At 38.4% G+C, this 21,361-nt stretch overlaps 3 protein-coding genes across 4 annotated transcripts in view; 1 reads left to right on the forward strand and 2 right to left on the reverse strand.

The window, feature by feature from the left end:
• The window catches only part of B4GALT6 (beta-1,4-galactosyltransferase 6), a 72,666-nt gene that overhangs the window by 33,486 nt on the left and 17,819 nt on the right, over positions 1-21,361 (forward strand). Inside the window, exon 9 of one of the 2 annotated variants that reach the window (XM_032703824.1) lies at positions 13,459-13,625. The exons of the other annotated variant lie outside the window; for it this stretch is intronic. Within the exon in view, the coding sequence (XP_032559715.1) occupies positions 13,459-13,513 (55 nt within the window). The 3' untranslated portion in view covers positions 13,514-13,625. Of the gene's footprint in view, positions 1-13,458; positions 13,626-21,361 lie in introns of those variants that run through there. 2 annotated transcript variants of the gene reach the window in all.
• LOC116794792 (transthyretin-like) lies at positions 339-6,975 on the reverse strand. Its single transcript, XM_032703857.1, has 4 exons — positions 6,846-6,975; positions 4,981-5,111; positions 2,353-2,488; positions 339-741 (listed from the first exon to the last, which is right to left on the reverse strand). Exons 1-4 carry the CDS (start codon positions 6,912-6,914, stop codon positions 634-636), a joined length of 444 nt encoding a protein of 147 aa, XP_032559748.1. The 5' UTR covers positions 6,915-6,975; the 3' UTR covers positions 339-633.
• LOC116794784 (transthyretin) lies at positions 9,938-17,766 on the reverse strand. The gene is made up of 4 exons (XM_032703846.1): positions 17,593-17,766; positions 16,666-16,805; positions 11,993-12,128; positions 9,938-10,222 (listed from the first exon to the last, which is right to left on the reverse strand). The coding sequence occupies exons 1-4, from the start codon at positions 17,659-17,661 to the stop codon at positions 10,115-10,117; spliced, it is 453 nt and encodes a 150-aa protein (XP_032559737.1). The 5' UTR covers positions 17,662-17,766; the 3' UTR covers positions 9,938-10,114.

Below are 21,361 nucleotides of genomic sequence, written 5' to 3' on the forward strand. Positions count from 1 at the left end.
GTAAATGAATAAACTTCTTCAGGTATGTTTGATCAATATGCTTTTCTGAAACACTGGCTATGGACTCTCCTTGGAAGTGTCACCAGGAAAACAGGAAAGAAAGCCTTTTAAGTATGTGTAGCATAGTTAGAATCCTTAAATGCTATTCCACCTTGCTGTTACTTTTAAGCTGCTTTTGCTTCTATATCTCAAAAGTCAGAATTGAGAGGTCGCTTTATCTGATAATTATGTGGGACCCTGAGTAAGATCCCATGTGACTTCATCTGTTGTGGGCTTCAGTGACAAAGTATAGGAGGTGGTAGTTGTGGATCATGTTTGCTTACTTTTCATGAGACACCTTTCAGATGTGTTTTATTCACCTCCTTTGCAAAAAGAAATGTAGTTTATTAACTTCATGCAAGACTTTGGTTTATTCTCAGAGTTTCAGTAGTGGAATTTCAATACATTTTTTCCTGAGCTTATTTTGTTTTTCAAACTCTAAACTTTTGTTCTGAAAGGCAATACTGACAGAATACAGAAATACAGTGATTTACTGTGAAATCTTATAGCTGTTGATACAATCAGATGCTAAGTTGTTATCATTTATGGAAGTTTTAATTGTCACATCTGAATTTTCATGCTTAATATCAGCTTCTATTCCACTGGCTCACTAACTACTGCTGTAGTTGAGGAAGAAAAGGGACTAAGGACAAAAACAACGGAGTAATGTCGATAACCAGCATCATTAGCTGTGAACACCACCTGGAAAAAGAAAAAGCAAATATAAGACAAATGAGAAGTGATCTCTAGATACAAGCCTAAATGGAACCATTGTGACCATTTTATGTAACTTCACACAACACTTCAGAAATATTCTCACTCTGAACTGTGACTCTTGTAAGATACAGTTTTTCCACTGGTTAAATATTCTTTATTAAAAGTGTGAATATCACATTATTTAAAATGTAAAATCTATTTATTATCCAAATTGTCTTTATTTAAAAAAACCCCAAACTTTCAAGTGTTTGAATATTTGTGTTGCTCTTACGAAGTCTGAACTTCGAGGAACAGAAATAAACAGTGTGACAGTAATTATTGTTAGGCCAAAGTATGAAACAATGAGTTTCTTTAGTTCTACTTCCAAATGTACTAGTTAGAGAAGGACTGCATTAGTTCTTTGGCCGCAGTATGAGAATAACCTTACATATGAATGAATTACCACAGCCCCATTAACATCTCCCTGATCAGCAGATGTCCTGTTCTTTGATTTCTTACTCTACATAGTACATTATTTTATGTTGTGAGATCAGAGGTGTCAGCTTTTAAAATAGACACAGTTTGATACAGTCTGTGTATCAACTTGTGCTCCCTTCAACATTAATAGAAAAGATGCATATGAAAAAAACAGTGAACTGAGCAAAACATGATCCCTACTGAGGCTTGTTTTTAAGAAAGAAGGCTCTTGTAATCTAGATTAAATTAATTTCTAGTCTCAAATGTAGACTTAAACATCATCTTGATATATAATCAGTTTATTTGCATGCTGTAAATCTTTTATCTTCCCTCTTTTAGTTCAGTTATCACAGAAGGCAAGGCTATCCAGCGTTAACCTTCATTATTGTCAAGTATAAGAATTTCATCTTTCATCTGTTTCAGGGAGGCAGAAACAAAACCCAGATGTTTTTCAGCTTTTCTCCAAGGAGATGAGGAATGGCTGAGCAGATCTGTCACAGTCTGTCAAACAACTAATTTAGAGCTGCTACTGCTACTCCTGAAAGGTCATAGGAAAGCCCTGATGCTGTGGAGGGGAAGGGGACAGTCTCCAAGGAGTCCCAAATCCTGCAGCAGACCTCCCTTGGTACCTAGTTTGGACTACCTTCCTCTAACCAATTTATTTGTCCCACGCAAATCAAAAAGGCATGTTATACTTTTTCTTTCTGTTGTAAACTGAGGATCCAAGCATCCAGAACAGAGTATATACTTCCATTATCTTTAAAAATCTAAATTAGAAAGTTTTTCTGTAGCCATACAAATACTGAGTCCAAAAGACAGACAAATTCTTTTCCCAGGAGCCTTAACAGAGTACTCTACCTGTTGTTCTCTCTCAAGTGTTTAGAGTAGTCACAAAAAGAATCTCAGGCATAAGCAGAGGTAGAATGATGGATATCCTCTTCGTAAGTAATGCATCTAAGAGCTTATTTGAGTAACTAGGCTCTGTCATGGGTACATTGTTACAAATCTTTGAGACTGTGGATTTGAAGTGTCAACATGAAAATACTTTGTAATCAATGTGTGCACTTAGTAACTAAAGCATAGACATATTAAGTAGCTTTATTCTTTGCAACTGAAGTACAGGAGAAAATGAATACTCACATCAACATGGTGGTGGAAGGCATTCAAACCCATATTCTTCCAATAAGAGGTTGTGTCTAACTCAACCTTGTATATTCCTGCTCCAAATTGTTCTTTAGTTGTAAGCTCGGGGAGACCTCCCTTGTCATTGGTTTGTCTGTGTGGTGGTAGAAGAACACACTTTTATATTTTGGTCAAAACTCGAGAAAGATGTAGTTTTTAGCAATTGAACTTGAGCGATGCCTAGCTTAAGTAATATGATGAATACTTCTATTGATCTGGAATGGCTTACGTCCATCTGTATTATGGATGCTTCAGAGCTTATCTTGGCATTGGCTACTTCCACAATGACCACAGCAGATGGCTGCCTGCCATGTCACTACTCTGCATGGTTTGGGAGTGAGCCAAAAACTGGCATTATTGTTCACAGACTCTTGGCAGAGTCTTGGAGTTAATTAAATGAACCTGCTCAGAGGGAAAACTTCACTGCTGTAAGCGATGTGAAAGCTCTATGATGCACTTACTGTACAACCAAGTAGGGTCAACTCTCCTGATTTTTCCATCGTTTTCTTTCTTATTTAAATGTATTGAGTTGTTTTATCAGTATAAATATTTTTTGCAGTTGGTTATTAGAAATTTGAGACCTGCTATTTGAAATGAATGACCTTAGGACAGCTAACAGTGTAGCCTTATGGAATTCCCTACAGTTTGTATTGGCCAGTTAGTTTTCCATCCTCAACAAACAGATGGGTTTGTTTGGTTTGCAGATGCTATCAGTGCTATCCAAAGCCCTACTACTGGCTTGAAGCTGTACATTTTTGAACCCATTTAGGGTTCCAGAAGCAATATTGCAATTATGCTGTCTTTCAGTCATGTCTCGTTGTTTGAAACCTATTCTTGTGAAATAAATTTTATAATACTAGTTTTTTATTAGATAGGTTATCTGCAAATATCAGAGCTGCCAGCATCTGACTTTAGTAGCTACTACCGCTGTTTTGTGTTATAGCTGCCAGGTCTTTTTCTGAACATATTTGATTGAAATTGCGTGCAGAGGGAAAAAATAAGTCATTGTCCATAGCATTACTTAGGATTTGTTCTTTAATGTAGCTTATAATTACAAAGTGATAGAACACCATTTGTATTTTACAAGATGCTCTGTAGTCAGTTATCAGAACGTTTTTATCCTTTCAGTTGTCACTATTTTTCTTTGTCGTAGATGGATCATTGCTAGATAACCGGTCACTTCTCTAATAAGCTTTCTCAGATAATACCAAATATGTCTTTAATTGTGAACATTTATTTCAGAATCTCTTGCTAGCATTCAATTATTTACCAATTATTAAGGCTGGAGGGGTTGATTTAGTATTAGCATGACTGTTGCTTAGCTTATCTTGACATTACTTTGCTCTTTGTTTCAGATATTAAGGCTTCAGTCAACATCCAGCTGTTTAGATGAGTGTCTTCCTATAAAGTCTCTAAGGTCAAATTTGAAGATAAGTAAACTGAACACTCTCTTACTGGAAAATATCAAGCACTTCCAGTGACAGAATATGTGTGAAGTTGTCTTCTCACTTGAGGGGTGTGAGGCAATTTAAGTAGGACAACGTAAATAGATTGCTTTCCCCACCTTGTACAATTAATTATGTGTGGCCTTCACTGTAGCTATATTTTTCAAGGACGCATATAGGAGCAGTGTTGCGTCTGCCAGCCCACTGCTCCATGACACCAGAGAACCACTTATGTACAGTTTCTTATGGAATTTCTAGAAATGCATCTGAGTCTGGGATCCCACTTTTGAAATTCCTGTGCTATGCCAGCTTTAGCCCTTAGGAGCCCTTTCTCACTTTTTTTCCCCCTGTGAAATAGACTGTTAACATACCTGGAAAGGTCTCTATTGAGACTTTACAACTATCTTGATGAGGTAAGTGTGGAAGTGGAATATTGCTTGTTGAATAAAGAATGTTCATTCTGTGTATCCCCTAAGAATTTTTCCAGTTTCATTTCAGATTATACTTGAAATGAAAATTGCTTTTGAGTTTTTAAAGTGTTAATATATACACTTGAAATTCTGCAATTAAATTCTTTTAAGGACATGGCAGTATTTAAGTATCTGGAATTCTTTTTGTTATTTGAGATGTAATTGCTTCTTTGTGGGGGAGGAGGTGAGAAAGCTTTATCCCCAAATGTTCTCCTTTTGTCCGAGTCCTTTGTCTTGAAGTAAAGAAGACTATCAAATATGATGTGGGAAATGTTCAAAACAGTTTCTTTTTAAAGCTGTGATGTTGTATGAAGTGCAAATCCATTTAGAAAGAAGGAAAACAGGCAGGATTTCCAACCATAGTCTTGGTTTCAAACTATAAGTAATATAAACCTTTGTAATGAAATGGAAGAAGAAGCAATGATAGAATTAAAGGGTTGTTTACTTCCTTGTGCTCATAGGAATTATAAAGCATTATAAACCCATTTTGGTAGTTGAAGCTGTAGTACATTTAAAAGGCAGTCTGCAGCAAATTAATTCGGTAGTACATAATCTTTCCTCTGAGCAAAAAAGACATCTCATGTTAAGAGAATGTGGAACTGGTCTTTCAACTATTTTGCGTCTTCCCACCGCCTTTCCTGTCTTTCACTCATTATTTTAGTATGACTTACTTTGAATTTAACAGTTCCCAAGATCCATCTGCAGCTTCTTTATATAACTTAACTGGAACATTTGGAGCTGGAGTTCCTCGGAGTGAATCCAGAACTCTTATGTAAAGAGGATGCTTGGAGTCAGGAGAGTCCTTCAATAGGAAAAGAGAATTTTTATGTTGCAAGAAGGGTATGCGATGGTGCATCGTAAAGCAGTAATGAGTATTATTCTTCAGATCTACAGCAGAGACCATATTTTTCACAACAAGATCACTGTATACTGCAGAAACATAACCTGAATCCTTCTGGGGACTGGATATGGTGGAGCCAGGGAGGAAGATGTCAGGAGCTGTTGTGCGTGTAGCCATGTACACCAGGGAGGCACTGCGACTGTGAGATACATTTCTGTTTTCTCTTTGGCATAGCTTACCTATACATCATCTCTAGCATGAAGTTGTAACTAAACTGTGGCCTCAACAGGAAATAAGCCATCAAAGGTAGGAGGACTGTTTAAAAATCTGCCAAGTCTTCCTCTGTATTTTGAAGAGGCAATTTGAGCACAGCTTTCTGGAGTTGAGATACCTCTGATATCTTGTTGCCATTTTCTTAATTCTGCTGTAAACTTGGTAAGCACCACATACAGACTCTTCCCTAACAGCATGTTGAATCAGATTTGTCAGCCCTAGCAGCTATACAGGGATAGGAGAGGAAAACCTTCGTTCAAAGATGGCATGTTTCACTCCCAACGTGTTCATCACAAGTAGTGATTATGCCCTGATGTTTTAGCTATTCAAAGATAGAGTTGAATCAGGGCTTTGACCTTCCATTACCTGATTCTACAGATGAAAAGTGAGAAAATAGAGCTTTGTAGAAGGTGCTAATCAGGGATGGTCTCAAAATAGCAGTCACTGATATCCATGTAATCGTTGCAAAATGAATCGTGATGTAGATTGTTAAAAACTAAGAGCCCTCTCTTTTACCCCCTCTTACAATCTGGGATGTACTGAACATCCCATTGGCCTGTATTCCTGCCCTGTATCCCACTAATGTATCAGCATATATCTATAGTGCCTGTATGCCTAGACTCCTCACACTCCCTTTCTGGAATGCAGGGACTCACTAGTGTTTCTTGTGAGACCTTGGCAAGGAGGGCTGCACTGCTACCACTAATTTTCTTGGCTTTCACACCCTGGGAGCTCAATGAAAGTCTTAATTCCTCAACAAGCTTGGTCATGTATTAATTTTCGCAAAGATCAGAACTTGAGAGGAAACATCACTAGTTGACAAGAGAGAGACGAGGCTGTTGTAGGAGAATTTCAAACTGAGGCATCTGTGTTGCTAGCTTAATTTGCTGGAATAAATGAGCCCTCTGGAAGAAGATCTTGACTTTGGCTCTGTTCTTTCCTTGCCTCAATGAGTCTTGAGATCCCTTTTTGCTTACATCAGGTTGAGCTGTATTAGATAGAGCAGTAAGGCAGAAGTCTAGAGAAGGCCTTTCTGCAACAGTCTCGCAACTGGAAATGACATCCCTCACGACACAGCTTGCTCATCATGTTCTGAAGGTTATTAGTTACTTTTCAACAGGCTCGAGGTTTTTCGTGTAGTGAATATGATAGTTTTTCCCTTTTTTGTTTTTCATTGGGTTTTGTATAGTTGCTATGTCTAATGACAAGTGCTACTTCTGTAACCATAAAGTCCTCTCGCTAGTCACTAGAGAAGGGAGAACCAGAAAAGAGCAGCAGCAGAGAACTACAGTCAGTATATACTATGAAATCAAAATAATTGTAATAAAATAGAATATTCTATTTTTTTGCCTGTACTGATTAAAGTAAAATGAAAAAACTGTGTCTACATCATTAGAAGGACTTAAATCCTGAGACACTTACCGGTGATGAAGCTTCAGAGCAAAATGTCAGGCCAGCTAAGAAAACAAGAAATACAGAAGAAAAAGCCATTTTGCCTACCACTAGGAAGTCTCAGGGCCGCTGATGGGATCTCTGATTTTTATATCAAAGCCTCTAAAATGAAGTTACTTATCAGAAAACCCATATGACTTGAAACATGCAGATTCATATTGTTTACTTAGTAAACAATGAGAAAATAAGTAACCCATACAAACATGAACCTTGTCTGCAAACATAAGTCTGTTCTATCCTTGGTTGTGGAAATACTGTGAATATTGCCTAGTTCAACTATAGTGATCAGTGTTTTTGGAAACAGTGTCTATTCTGGTATATTTTTCTCTTTTTTTATTGAGGAATAGTGCTGTATTGATCTCATATAGTTGAGGGAAACACAAATTTTGTGTCAACTTAGCAATTTCACAGAATCACAGAATATGGTGAGTTGGACGGGACCAACAAGAATCATTAAGTCCAACCCTCACACCATGTGCCTGAGAGTATCATCCAGACACTCCTAGAACTCTAGCAGGCTTGGTGCTGTGACCCTGGGGAGCCTGTTTCAATGCCCAACTACCCTCTCGGTGAAGAACCTTCTTCTAATATCCAACCTAAACCTCCCCTGATACAACTTCAGGCCATTCCCGTGGGTCCTGTCACTGGTCACCACAGAGAAGAGATCAGTGCCTTTCCCTTCTCTTCCCCTCATAAGGAAGTAGTAGAGTGCGATGAGGTCTCCCCTCAGTCTCCTCCAGGCTGAACAGACCAAGTGACCTCAGCTGCTCCTCGTATGGCTTCCTCTCAAGGCCCTTCACCATCTTTGTTGCCCTCCTTTGAACACTCTGTTATAGCTTAATATCTTTCTTATCTTGTGGTGCCCCAAACTGCACACAATATTCAAGGTGAGGCCGCACCAGTGCAGAGCAAAGTGGGACAATCCCCTCCCTCAACTGGCTGGCGATGCTTTGCCTGATGACCCCCAGGAAACAGTTGGCCTTCCTGGCTGCCAGGGCACTGCTGACTCATATCCAGCTTGCCATCAACCAGGACCCCCAGGTCACTTTCTGTGGCACTGCTTTCCAGCCTCTCATTCCCCAGTCTGTATGTACATGTGGGGTTGCCCCATCCCAGGTGCAGAATCCAACACTTTCCCTTGTTGAACTTCATATGGTTGGTGATTGCCCAGTCCTCTAAATTGTCAAGGTCTCTCTGCAGGGCCTCCCTGCCTTCGAGGGAGGCAACAGCTCCTCCCAGTTTTGTGTCATCTGCAAACTTGCTTAGTATGCCTTCCAATCCTGTGTCCAAGTAATTTATGGAGAGGCTGAAGAGGACAGGGGCTGAGATGGAGCCCTGCAGAACCCCACTAGTGACGGGTTACCAGCCTGATGTTACCCCATTCACTATTACCCTCTGTTTCAGTGAGAAATTATCTGTGTTTATGGTTTGGCTTAACTGAGTCTCCCATATTTACCTATTAAGAGATTTCTTTCTGTGGTGGCCTTCTTCCCACCTCTAGTGAAAGGTAAGTGGGTAGTGTCTGGGCTATCTAGTTATTTTGCATCCCCCATGGAGGAAAAATATGTTGGTTTCCAGCATTATACCTAGATACCTACACAACCATTTCTGAAGCACAGTTAAACTGTTTTAAGTCCTATCACTTTATTTGTCCCTTAGGTCACTAAAAGTTCAGGACCTTCCCTGTACAACTGCAAGTCAGTTCCTCTCAGGAATATCTGCTTCATTTTAGGGAAATATTACTTCTTGAAATTAAACTTTGTCTTTCTTTGATCTTTGGTTAGACACATATACGTATACATACACACTTACTAGGTTTATCCTGTCATCAGATGGATGACTACACACAGTATTTGTTTTATTTTGTTTTGGTTTTTGATGACTACACCTATATGAACATATTTAGGTCCTATTTTGAGGGCTTGACATAGCCTGCTGCAAATCCAGCCTACTGGTTTTCAAGCTCCAGGAACATCAGGATCCTGTGAAATCTCCATGCTTCAAGATGGGTGCTGTTTTGAAACTATTTGTACTGTTTACAAGTGTTATGTAATTATGGTAGTGTCCAGAAATCCGGGGAAAAAGCAACCAAATAATGAAATGTTAAAGGTAAGCTTTTGTAACTTGTGAATTCACTTGGTATGCCAACATCCCAGCAAGCTCTGGATGTAGGGGTAAACTCCAAGGTCAGTGGCTAATGAGTGGTCATCGTGATTTCAGTATCTTTCTCTGTAATTTGTGTAATGCATTTAAAACCCAGTTCCTCTGCTTCAGGATATTTTAAATACAATAGGCCATGAATCTACAGAAATCACTGCTAAAGCTCTCAAAGTCTTTGGTCAGTTTATCAGCAACATTATTTGAATTACAGTCACTCTACAGCTTTTTCCTATTTCTGAAAATATGAAGAGAATATTAAAATGATGCTTCTATTTTAGGACTTCTTTTTATTGATGGCTAGAGATTTGACTTGTTAGAGATTTAATTGGAATGCACCAGAGTAGGATAGCCCACTGGGTTGTATCAAATAATCACTTTAATATCAAAGCTGTTAGAAACAGTGCTAATTGAAATTACTTCAGAACTTCCTAGATTGACTGAGCAGCAAACTTTCCTCTTGAAACACCAGAGTATTGAGGTTTACGCGAAGTTTTAAATAAAGGTACACAGATTTTAACTCTTTCAGTTCTCTGGACATACATATTTGAACAGCTTCTCCATTGTTCTGCTGCTCGGAATTCAGAATTTCCCCTTTTTATCCAGTGACCTAGTTGAGAATGGGATCATCTCTTCCGTGTGTAAACTAGGAGTAGCATGGATGACTTTCTTATTTTGATGACATGTATTTGGTATATTTTTTAAGGTAGCACAACTCTGTAAATTTCTTATTTTGAGCCAGTGTATTTGATGAGACTTTTTTAAGGTGGTGGAGGGAGGTAACAGAACTAAATCAAGTGCCATCTGTCATGTATTTTTCAGATGTTCTTTGCACTTCAATGCAAATAAAAAAAATAATTATGATACCTTAGAACACAATAAAACTGCACCAATAGAGTCAAAACTGTTTTAAAGAAGTAATATTTTATTGACTTGTCTGAAGTTTGCCAGGTTACAAAATGAAAAAAAAATACAATCTAATGTAGCAAAACATTATGCGTTAGCAGTAGGAAAACCCTTCCTCCTAAAAGCCTATGATAGTTCTAGTGGAGGAGAGTTTTTGTGTAAGGACAATACATGGTTTATTCCTGGGGATCAGTGACAACAGCAGTGGTTGAATAGGAGAAAGGACTGAGGAGAGCAGCAATGGTATAGTGGCGGTGACCGGAATCATTAGCAGTGAAGACCACCTGGAAAAGAGAAAACTTGTGATCAGGATGAACTACAGATGTTCAAAACTACCATATTAAGAACAAAGAAGCACACGCCATTTCATCTACAGAGAAGTTTGCCAGTTCTGTTCAGTGATTTTACCTTTCTGAAGGGTAATGCTCCCTGTTACTTTGTGACGCTTGCTGAGGACTGAGAAATTTCTGAGATTTGGACCGAGGTCCACAAAGAGCCTTGGCTGCAGTGAAGCTAGGTGGAGATACCTACAGCTGAGCCAGGCAACTACTTTGTGGATGTGGAGAGGGAGAATGAGGGGGAGGTATCTCAAGTGACCAATAAGAAAGACTGGGGTGAAATTCCGCCTGGTGAATTTAAATAGAACCTCTGTGTGAGGTGTCCAAGCAAGGTACAAGTTGGAGCCCAAAGCTGCTTTCTGTACTTCAGTGCCCCCTCCTGTTTTTAGCACTACTGGTGATGGGTCAGTTCTTGCATTGAGAACTGAATGACTGGACTTGCCAGAACAAAGAGAAAACCCTTGCCCTAAGGCAATTCTAATTTGCTGCTCTCCAAATCAGTCCCTTGGAGCTTGGAACACCCAGTTGCCAGGAAAATGTCATCACCTGGGTCAAGCTCAAGCTTTCTTTGGCTCTCATTAGCCTATTATTTGATCTATTTTCTAAACCATGATGTACTTTCTACAAGAGGACTAGCGAGTTTTCTCCTACGTCCCAGTCCTGACAAAGTCTAAGCTCCTGGGATGTGAGGACCATAGGCTTCAGTTACCTTGTACGCAGACACAGAGTTACTGAACTCTACACACTTCCCAGGCTAGTTTGCTGACCTGTAGGGTATTATGTTAAGGAAAATCTTATTCAACAGCCTGGCTGGAACAGTCTCAACCTGGCACTTTTAAGCACCTTATGAGGCAAAGCAGTTACAACTTTCAGACACCCAAATGGTTAGGGAATATTTTTGAGGTTTGTTTATTTGACCTAAATCACCCAAACTGCACCTCAGACTTTTATGGACCTGGGCCTCAGTCCTTAGTTTTAATTTTCCTCAGAGCTTCATAAACTTGTGGTTTAAAATGTTCTACAACACTACCAGTAGCTATTCCAGACTACTTAAATTGGGGAAACTCAAGTTTAATGACAGATTAAGCCGCAAGAATTTAAACAGATTTTTGGAAGTGCTATGTAAATGTAGTAGAATAGAGCACAAAATAAATGTGTAGGTCTGAAAGCAAAAGGAGGGACAGGACATGATTATATTGCTGGCCTGCTTATGAAATATGAGTATGATGAAATAACTAACTTTTCCTTTCCCACTATGCTTATTTCTTTATATTTTTATGCTTTCTTTTTTTTTAATTGCATATTTTAGTACTGAACATTATTAAAAAAATGACGCACCAGAAAGAATTGGGGTTTTTTTCCCATAACTACAGGTCTGTACCTTTTTTATTTTCTTGTTTGCTTTGATAAATCCTGTCTGCTTTTGAATAATGTAGCTCTTTTTGAACAAAGATCCCTACTGGTGTGACTGGGTTAACGGGCACAGCTCCACTTTGGAAAAGCTGTATCAGTATTTGCAGGGAAGTTGGCTACTTCCTTTGGCTGAGTTTTTACTTAGTTTTTACTGCCTTTATTTGTCCAGTGTTGTGTGGCAGCAAACCATTTCACTGAATGATGCTGCTCCTTTTGTATTAAAGGACTGTATTTGTTCTTTCCAGCTGATTCCGCTACACAGTCAGTGTATACAGGTTATTAAGTATATTTGCAACTACTTACATCAGCGTATTCATGGAACGGAGAAAGCCCAAGCCCCTTCCAGTAAGAGCTGGTGTCAAACTTAACCATGTATATTCCTTCTACAAACTGTTCTTCTGTTGTGAGCTCATGGATTTCCCCATACTCAGTAGTTTTCCTGCAATGATAAAATATCTGTATAAATATTTTATACTTTTATTTAGATGCTATTCAGAAACAGTCAATGTGCAATCTTAAATAGCAAATGTGCCAAATTCTGCATTGATTCCCTCCTTCTACATAGTGTATGTTTCCATATTGCAGAGTCTGCCATTGCTACCAACTCATCCATCTACATTACAAATCAAAACTGCCTGGTTTAAGGTCCCTCTTTTACTAACATGTACCAAGTGCCCTCTGAAACAAAATGTTAGAGTCTTAGGAAGAGGATTGTCATGATGAGAGGCAAGATGCCAAATCTCAAAATATAATTAAGGAGAAAAGAGAAATTTTAGTGGAAAGTTATTCTGTTCTCTAGTTATTAGCACTGAGGCTATAAGTTGTATGCTTATACACTGATGTGATTTTATGTGACCCTGAGTGGTAGTGTCTTGAAAAAGCAATTTAACATCACAAGATTTTATTAATTTGAATTATAATGCCTTGGTTGAAGAGCAAGGGCCTTTTCCACGGGGTACCATATAAATGAGGAATTCCCAGCTCAGAGATTATGTACTCATCTCATAACAAAAAACTGTGGGGGAAGGAAGTCCAGGAGTAAGAGGGAAGTATAGCTGGCATTGTACACTACTTGTTTTAAAAGGAAGATTTTCAAGATTTGTATGACAGCTTTTTAAATATTTACATACGTAGCTCCTAAACACTGTTTATCTCTTTTCTGTTTTTCCAGGGTTTTTTAACCTTTGTTTGTTTGTTTGTTTTTGTTGGGGTCTTTTTTCTGCTGGAAATATTTATTTGATATTTATAGCATTTCATAACCACATGATATAATTGAAGGAAAAATGAAGAAAGTTTCGACTGGAAGAACTAGTAGAACTTTCTTGTCTTATGGCAAGGAGTAACAGTCTAGACAGCAAACAACAAAGCTTGAGGAGGAAGAGAGGATGTGAAGAAAGCACTGCTTATCCAAGACAGAATCAGGGGCATTATCGGAGCTTTTCTTTCCCAGTCATTGCCTCCTCTTTCATCTTATTTGTTATTTTTGGTTAATGGTGGTGAATGAAAAAGACTGAATGCCAGACCTTCTGCTTAAATTAAGAGGGAGCAGGATTGAAAATCCCATGATAATTTTCATATTTTCTTATATGTCAAGACTGACAAAAGTCTCACTGGTCCAAGTGTAATCAGCTGTACTCAGGGCAGACCAAACCAGCAGAGAATCCAAGCCCTATTTGAAACATATCTCACAGGCAATTTGTGAAGTGTACACATCTGTTTTCCTTTAGTTTAATTAGTAATTCCTGGTTTAATCTATATTGCTTTAATAGAAAGAGGAAGAATTCATTGGCAAGTGTCCTTGAAACTGTGAAACAGAATTGCTGAGATACTGCAGAAGTGTTCAGAGAACAAGTAAACAATCCATGTACTTCTGCTTGCAAGTTGGGTAGTCCAGACAAAAACCAGTTAAAAGGGAAAATGGTGTCAGTCTCAAAATCTTCAAATCCAGAAAAACAAATAAATTTTAGTTTGAAAAAAGTGTGGATGCAGCTTGAATGGTGTTTCCCTAATGGGTGCTGACCTAGAGCTGCAGATGCTCCCCATCCAGAACAGCTGGGAAACTGGAAACAAGAGTTCACTTGAAAACACATGCCCACTACCAGAAGTTAATGGCACTTTCTTTATTTCTGTTATTAAGTGGTAGCCATTCAATGCAAGTGGTCTCACAAGGAAACCCTTCAGAATTACTGATGCATTGACTGCCAACAGGACAGTATGTGATTCAGAGCCAGGAGGGGATTAGCACAAAGCAGAGGATGCTCTGCATTCAGTGCTGGTAGCAAAATGCTGCAAGTGATTCCTTCTGAACAGTGCTTGTCTCTGCACTCTGAGTGGGGGAATAAATATAGTATGGTTGCTTATTCCTAATGGCATGTGGACTGCCAGCATCTGCTGTAAGATGGACAGTTAAGTTAAAAAACCTGTGCTTTTCCAGGTAATTTACTACAACACCAGCCTAGACTGCAAGCCTGATCCTCTTTTTCACTGTCTAGACCTTAGTTGTATATCGTGCACAGGTAAAATCTACACTGTCTTTATAATGTTGTTTATGAACTCCTAGGACACATACTGCACTGAGATAAACTATGCTCTGAGATGCAGACTTTTGAAGAAATATCTAAGGAAAACGAACTATTATTGTGGACTTAAAAAAAAAAAAAGAGGGTTGGGGAACCACTTCAAATATGCTGCAGTCTTTTCTTTTTCATGATTTACAACCTCTGTTGCATAAAAGCTATGTTTGGTGACTGCAACTCTTGAACTACATGATAAGACCTAGATTTCCAAAAACTTGTGAGGAGTGAAAAGGTCAAAGCTAGTCATGGGAGCAGCTCATATATAATACAAATCACATGCTTCCCAGGTCTCTGTGCCCTGAAGTCTTCCTCAGTATGTGTCTCAGCTCAAGTTATCTCTTCCTGCATATTTTTAGGTGGTATCTCTTCTTGAGTATTTTTAGCTAGAGTCATTTTGAAATAAGCCTCTTAATAAAGGTAGCTATTGCTATGCTAGCTCTCCCCTGCCCCTTAGATACTGCAAATTCAACAGTTGCTAGTTGCATTTGCTTAATTCCATAAAGTGTGTTAGCAAAGTAAAAGTAAGCAAACAAAAAGGTAAGGAAAACCTTTTATAAACATTTTTACAAAATGTAACTTTTCTATATGTATCTGCTAGGTACTGTAACTTCAAAATATTGTTCACCTGATGGGAGTATTTACAGATGGTGTTTTTGGACTGCATTCATATTTTCTCTTGGTCTAACACAGGGAAATTCTGGCTTCCCCAAAAGAATAAAATTGCAATCTCATATGAAAACCCAGTTCAAAGAAGTGTCATCAGCTAGTGTCAATGGTATCACTGAAAGCAGCCTTTGTTAAGGCGCAAGTCAAGGGAAAGGTCAAAATCTTTATCTGCAATAAAAATTATGATTTCATGTTCCTTTACTGCCATCCACTAGCAAAATGGTTCTCACCTAAGCCTAGGGTTAATCTTCTCAATTTATGTTTAAGAAGAAGTGATTTGATTTTCTTGGGTGTACTAATAGAAAGTGTCAACAGAAGTTAACTGTGAACTGTGAGATTTGTCTCCTTGGGCTTGCTGTGAGCAGCATTGCAAACTGAACCATTAACACTGTTATGCCTTAAAAGAGAGGGCATTTAACAATAATGTTACACCTATCTTATTCTTCTGTAAATTGTATTTTGTATGAGATGCTAAAGAGCACTTGATGAAACATTTGAAATAATTTGGTTTTCCAATAATGACAGAAGTACTAGGGATAGGACATTATCCTTTTCTCTGATTTCCTTGAAAACAATGTGTTATTTTTTCATGGAGTTTCTCTATTTGTTGAAGTATAAAAATCTTTTTTTAGAGTTATTTGTTCCTAGATTAACACTCAGCATTTGGGAGTAGAGATGTTTGTTTCTTCTTCAATATTGTAATCTTTCTTCTTACTTTTCAATGGGGAAAAATATTTTTTGTTTTGGATTTTATAAAAAGGAACAATTCAGCTGAGGAGAAAGGTGTCTCTCTCCTTATAGTCTTCTCTAGGTCTTTTTTTTTTTTTTTTTCTGTAGCTTTTATGTAAATCATGCTATGAAAAAAATCCTAGAAAAGACAGTTGAATGTTCTGGTGACTCCTGTCCATGTTTGTGCTTGTCATTCATTCAGTGCTTCAATTTTCTGCTGTTACTAGAGATTTCTCTTGACTTATTCAAAAGTTTGATTCAATGAGTTGTTGCAACAAAAGTTAAATGTCTGAATACTTCCTCTATTTGAATTTTAGTAAATTGTATTCTTTACCCACACATTTCTCACAGACTGAAGGTATCAGCATCATTGCCTGATCCTCAGTGGTGTTCTAAGGGTGCTTTGTAGGTATTAAGCTGTCATTATAGCAAAAGCCATGCAGATCTGTGGAAATAACCACAAACAAATACTGAGATTTGTGCTTCTGTGTTGTGTTACAAAAGGACTAAAACTTTCTGGTCCAAGAATTTCTTCCAATCACGTTTGTCACACAGGAGAAGACGACTAATGCACTTATTATCTGCATGTATACAGACAAAGCTTACAGAGAAGATTTTGTATATGACAGCTGCAAATGAAGCTCTATATGCATTGTGTATGAAGGTAGTTTAGTCTGGATTACCTATAAAATGCTGGATTTTTTTTTTTCTTTCTACAGAAAGTAAAGTTAATACTGAAGCTAGGAGAAAAATTAGGTATTAAACATATTCTCTTACAAAGATAAGATGAGCATCTCAACATACTTTTGCAATTAAAATTTCAGTCATGGATAAGTTCCACTTGAATCTGATGGATTTTAGACCAGAATTTGTGTGCTGTTAACAGTGATGGTGTGGTGTATGTGTTAGAAAACATAAAGCTTTTTTGATCAGAGCTCCATTCCCTTTTTTTCTCAATTGTTTGCCCAAGGACTCTTGAAAAGTCTATAAGACCACACAACTTACCCAGTAGCAAAGTCCTGCCAGCTTCCATCTTCAGCCTGTTTAAAAACTTTAACAGCTACATTGGATGCAGGACTTCCTCTGACTGCATCCAGCACTTTCACCATAAGAGGGCATTTGGAATCAACAGAGCCATGGGAGACCTTGGGGAAAGGAGGAGAAGTTGTATAGGAACTGTTCACCAGCCTACAAAAACCTTCTTTCAAAGAAAAGATGGGTTCTAATTGCAGAATAACTGTTCACTTAAAAGTAGTTTTTTGGCAAATGCCATTCAAAGCTAGTTCACAAACATCTATTTCTTAAGCAGAGTATCTTAGAGCTTTATACTGATAACTTTATTACACACACACATGTAGATTGCCTGATAAATATTTAGAGTTGCTTATGGCCTTAGGAAAATGTTATAAAGTATGCCTTTATAATGAGATCACAAATAAGAAAATAGTAAATTCTTATAAGTGCAGACAGAGTATGTTAGCCAGAGAAACCAATGAAGAAATACTTATGACATCCTAAGGTTGAAAGAACATCCCTTTCTTAATCTTCATTATATTATAACAAATCCTTAGTCATACTTCAAAAATAATTTTTAGTGCTTTAGAGCACTTTTTTGGCAAAGAAAGTAAAGCTATCTCTTTATTGAAAATATGGGATGTGAGTCATGAACAGACAAAAACAGACAGAAAAAAAAAGGTCACATCTCCTAGATCCCTGACCCTTCCATAATATCTTAAAATAAATGAGTAAATGGCAAAAAGAGGAAATTTTAAGAATTCTGAAGATGCTACTTAAAAAACCCAGTAGTAAAATAACATTCCAGCAAAGCCTAGTGGTTACAGAATTTCATGGATGATGAGGAGGATGCTAGTCATCTAGAAAATCTAGATTATCATTCTTGTAATGATTGAGTTTGAATACAAAGAGACTCACCAGTGGTGCAGCTTCAGAGAAAAATACCAGTCCAGCTAAGAAAACAAAGAGCACAGACTGAAAGGCCATTCTGTTTGCTTTAGTGAGCCTTGGTGCCAGCAGCTAGGAGCTGAGGGGATTTGGGATTTTATAGCCAATCCGACAACAAAACAGGCTGCTTATTGGGTGCCCATATGACTCCAAAACTGCTGATTCTGATTATTTGCTTAGTAAATAGCCCAGTCCTAGAGTCAGTCCATGAATAGCACTGCCATTGAAGTCAATGGAAGGACTGCAGGATCACTAGAGCAAAGAAAATAAGTAACGGGATACAAACATGACCCTTGCCTAGGGAGATTAGACTCGTAGAAAGCCCTCCACAAAATAACACAAATGACCTTTGTTTGCCCAAAAATCCATCCAGTTCTAGGACATCTTCCTTATCTTGCCCTCAGGTTGTGCACAATAATGCCCCAAGGGCGTCTCTGCACCTGCACTTGTTTCTTCTCAATGTATTCAGTGCTTTCTGAAGATCAGATCCCACATATGGATGCAGACTTGGTATATGTGTGATGGAGTCTGTTCATTGTCTAGCTCAAGCGGTGCTAATGGTCCTTGATGGAGGACAGATTCCCAAACAGTCCCCCTGCTTATTGGAAAGGAGCAATGTTTCTTTTTTGAGACCCAATTTAGATAGGATCTGACAAAATCTGCCACTCAGTGGAAGTTCCTAATGATTCATCTTTCCTCATCTTCAGGTAGATATTGAGGTCTCCTCTTAGTCACTGGGATCTGTCCCCTTGGGATGCTAAAGGTATCAGAGAAGTGAAATGAGTCCTCTCATGCACCAGGTACCCCAGAAGAAGCCAAGGCAGCTAGCATAGGCTGGTAGCTTATATTAACATCTGGCTAACATTCTAGTTGCCAAACCCTTATCATGCTGGAAATGTTATTGTTATGCACCGAAATGTACATTTCAGAGCTTTTTCAGGGGCAAACTTAGCCCTGGGAGAAGTCAGATGGGGGAGTTGGCATGGTATAGCTGGGTTTCTTCAGGTGCATCACATAAAAATTGTCCATTCTGTACCTTGTGTTAGTTCAGACACAAAGAAACAGCCCTGTTTGGCATTTCCTTCTCCCAGTGGCCTAAACAACCCTCAGTCTACACTACTCAGGAGCTGGCACACTTTTTTTTTACTGATTTCACAGTATTCTAATAAAAAGCAGTTTTGCCCCTTAACTTGAATAAGATTATGATGAAGGTTTTAAAGAGAAATCATGGATGGTATTCTCCAGGGGCTTTCATGCCTTCAGGCTGCTTTATGCAGTTGTTCTCTTTTGGCAAAGTTGATTTTTGAAAAAAAAAATCTCTAGTACAGTAATCTCCTGAACTGGGATCAAAGTGCCCTTTGTCCTTACAGCAAAGCAGGCTGATATGTAGGTACCATTCTACACACATTTTGCCTGCATGGAAAATTCAGTGCAAGGTGCCCAGCAGTAACAAAGCATGATGCAATCTAACAGTTGTGTGTTGTATTCAGATCTTATAAAGTTAAATACCGCTCTTAGATCTGTGCACCAACACTTTACTTCACTCTTTTGCTCTCATTGTTTGTAAATATTTCTCTGAAGCAATACAGCTTTGTATGTCTGGAAGATAAATTATCTGTATTCTAGGGCAAGTAGGCTATCCTGGGTTTTGCTATCAGCTGTTCTGCAAGGAAATAATGCCAAGGAGTTAATTATATTGGCACTTGTCTGCATGAGAAATTGCTCTCCTATGGGAGAATTACTTTAAAAAAATAATTATTTTCTCCTAGGTTTTCCTGCAAAGTAGCAGTTTCTGAAAAATCAGGTCTACAGGTATAGTACATTTCAGCTGTCCATATTATCTATTTTGCTTCCCTCTTTTATAACATTGACCTTTTGGCAGCTCTTTTTTAAAGTGCATAAGGAACATGAAAAATTCTCACCCCAACATGAATTTTTTCCTTATCCTTCATTTGCTGGTGGTTTTTTTTTTTAACTCTCACCATCCCATACATAACCTAGATAGGGATACTTAGACTATTAGCAGGGGCACCAGTATGAGTGGAAATTATACTTTGTGTATTTGTGAATCTCCATTAACACATTTTGTACATAACTAGATTATTTCTGTAAGTTCTAAGATACAGGTGGACTCAGTGAGAAGGTAAAAAAAAAGTATCTTTTATATCTCTGATTATTAAGAGTCTACAATTTATAAAGAATTCTATTAAAATCCCATGTGAACCTAATTTAAAATTACTATGGACTAGTGAAAGCAATGCTAGATAGATCTTCCTCCTTCCATTGTTAGTCTCAACATAGTATCACCATATGGTAATGTCTTCCGTAAAATGTATGTGAGGGGTAGGAATTTGGAACAGCTGGCTGAGAAGGATGATTCTCCCTTGATGGAGAATCAAAACACGATTGTGGGAGGGAAAAGGAGAAAGTGGTGGGTAACTGCTGAGTGTCCACCAAGTACTGATTGGCTGTTGTCTGTTGTTGTTAAACCTTTTCTCTGCATTGGCATTCTGAAGTTGTAAACTAAATAATTTATCCCAGATTAAAAAATATGAGGTGAAATGAAAAGGGGCTGAACAGTGAGATGTAAGTGGGGCTGGGAAACTAGGCCTTCAGAAGGCCTAGAAGAGCAGGAAGCAGTACAGATCCCAGAGACTAGCAGGATATGTGCCACAAGGAAAGTGGTGCAACACAGAGCCTTAGCACAGAGCTGTAGCATAAAAGTCCTTTCGTATGAAAAAAGTAGACAGAGTCACTGAAAACTCATCAGAAAGAGATATTTAGGAAGGAGCAGTAGAGTTCAAAAGCTAATACAGAGATAGTGTAAAGCTATCTGGGGGCTAGGGTATATACAAAATCTAGGAGAAGGGGTGCTCACCCAGCATACAGGGTGATTAGGGGGCTGGAAAAGAGAATGGCAAAGAGTCCCTGGTGTACACGGTAACCTCAGCTTTATGGAAGCCAAGAAGTATGAGACCCCCAGTTATGGAAAAATTTAGATAATCCTCAAATATGTGAATGCTTTAAGGCTTATCTGAATTCCAAATCAGTTGAAGTTCATCTCAGAAGAATTAGGATTAATGTCTATTTCTAATGAAAGCATGTTCCCCGCTTGGAAGCATTATAGTGTTCAGGTCAAGAACAAACATGTCCTGCTAATACTCTTGTTTGTGTCAAGGATTTTTCCCACTGTGCTACAGTATTTTTCTCTCTCTTCCACACACTTAGGCTTGTTCTACATAGATAAGCTCCTTATTCTCTGCCGCATTCCCTTCTATTTGACTTTATTTAGAAAGCAACTGCTTCTACATGACAAAATGCTCAGACAGGCTGGAATACCCGACTTTGACCATAAAAACCTGTAAGCTCCTCCTGTGACATTGGAATGAAAGGGACTGATAGATGGTAAGCCATTCAGTAATCTGGGTAGAATTCCCTAGTAGTGTTCAAAGAATTAATGAATTCCTGGACTCTGAAAAAATCCTTTCTATAATATAGAGACCTAAATGTGACACCTTCTTTCACTTCTCTGGAGTAACATTCCATAGGGGCTTACAGGAAAAGACCTGAAATTTACCTCTCAAAGAAGTTTGCCTGAATTTTCTGAACTAGAGTCAAGAATTCTTCGAGTTTTACTCCAAGTGTCTGCCAACTGAGTTGCTGTGGCAGAGCTCTGGCACGTCAGTAGAGTGCTCCACACAGTAACTGCTTGAAGCCAGTGAGAAATGTTCTCTTGCTT

The sequence above is a fragment of the Chiroxiphia lanceolata genome, chromosome 1 (assembly GCF_009829145.1).
Source record: "Chiroxiphia lanceolata isolate bChiLan1 chromosome 1, bChiLan1.pri, whole genome shotgun sequence".
NCBI classification, from domain to species: Eukaryota; Metazoa; Chordata; class Aves; order Passeriformes; family Pipridae; genus Chiroxiphia; species Chiroxiphia lanceolata.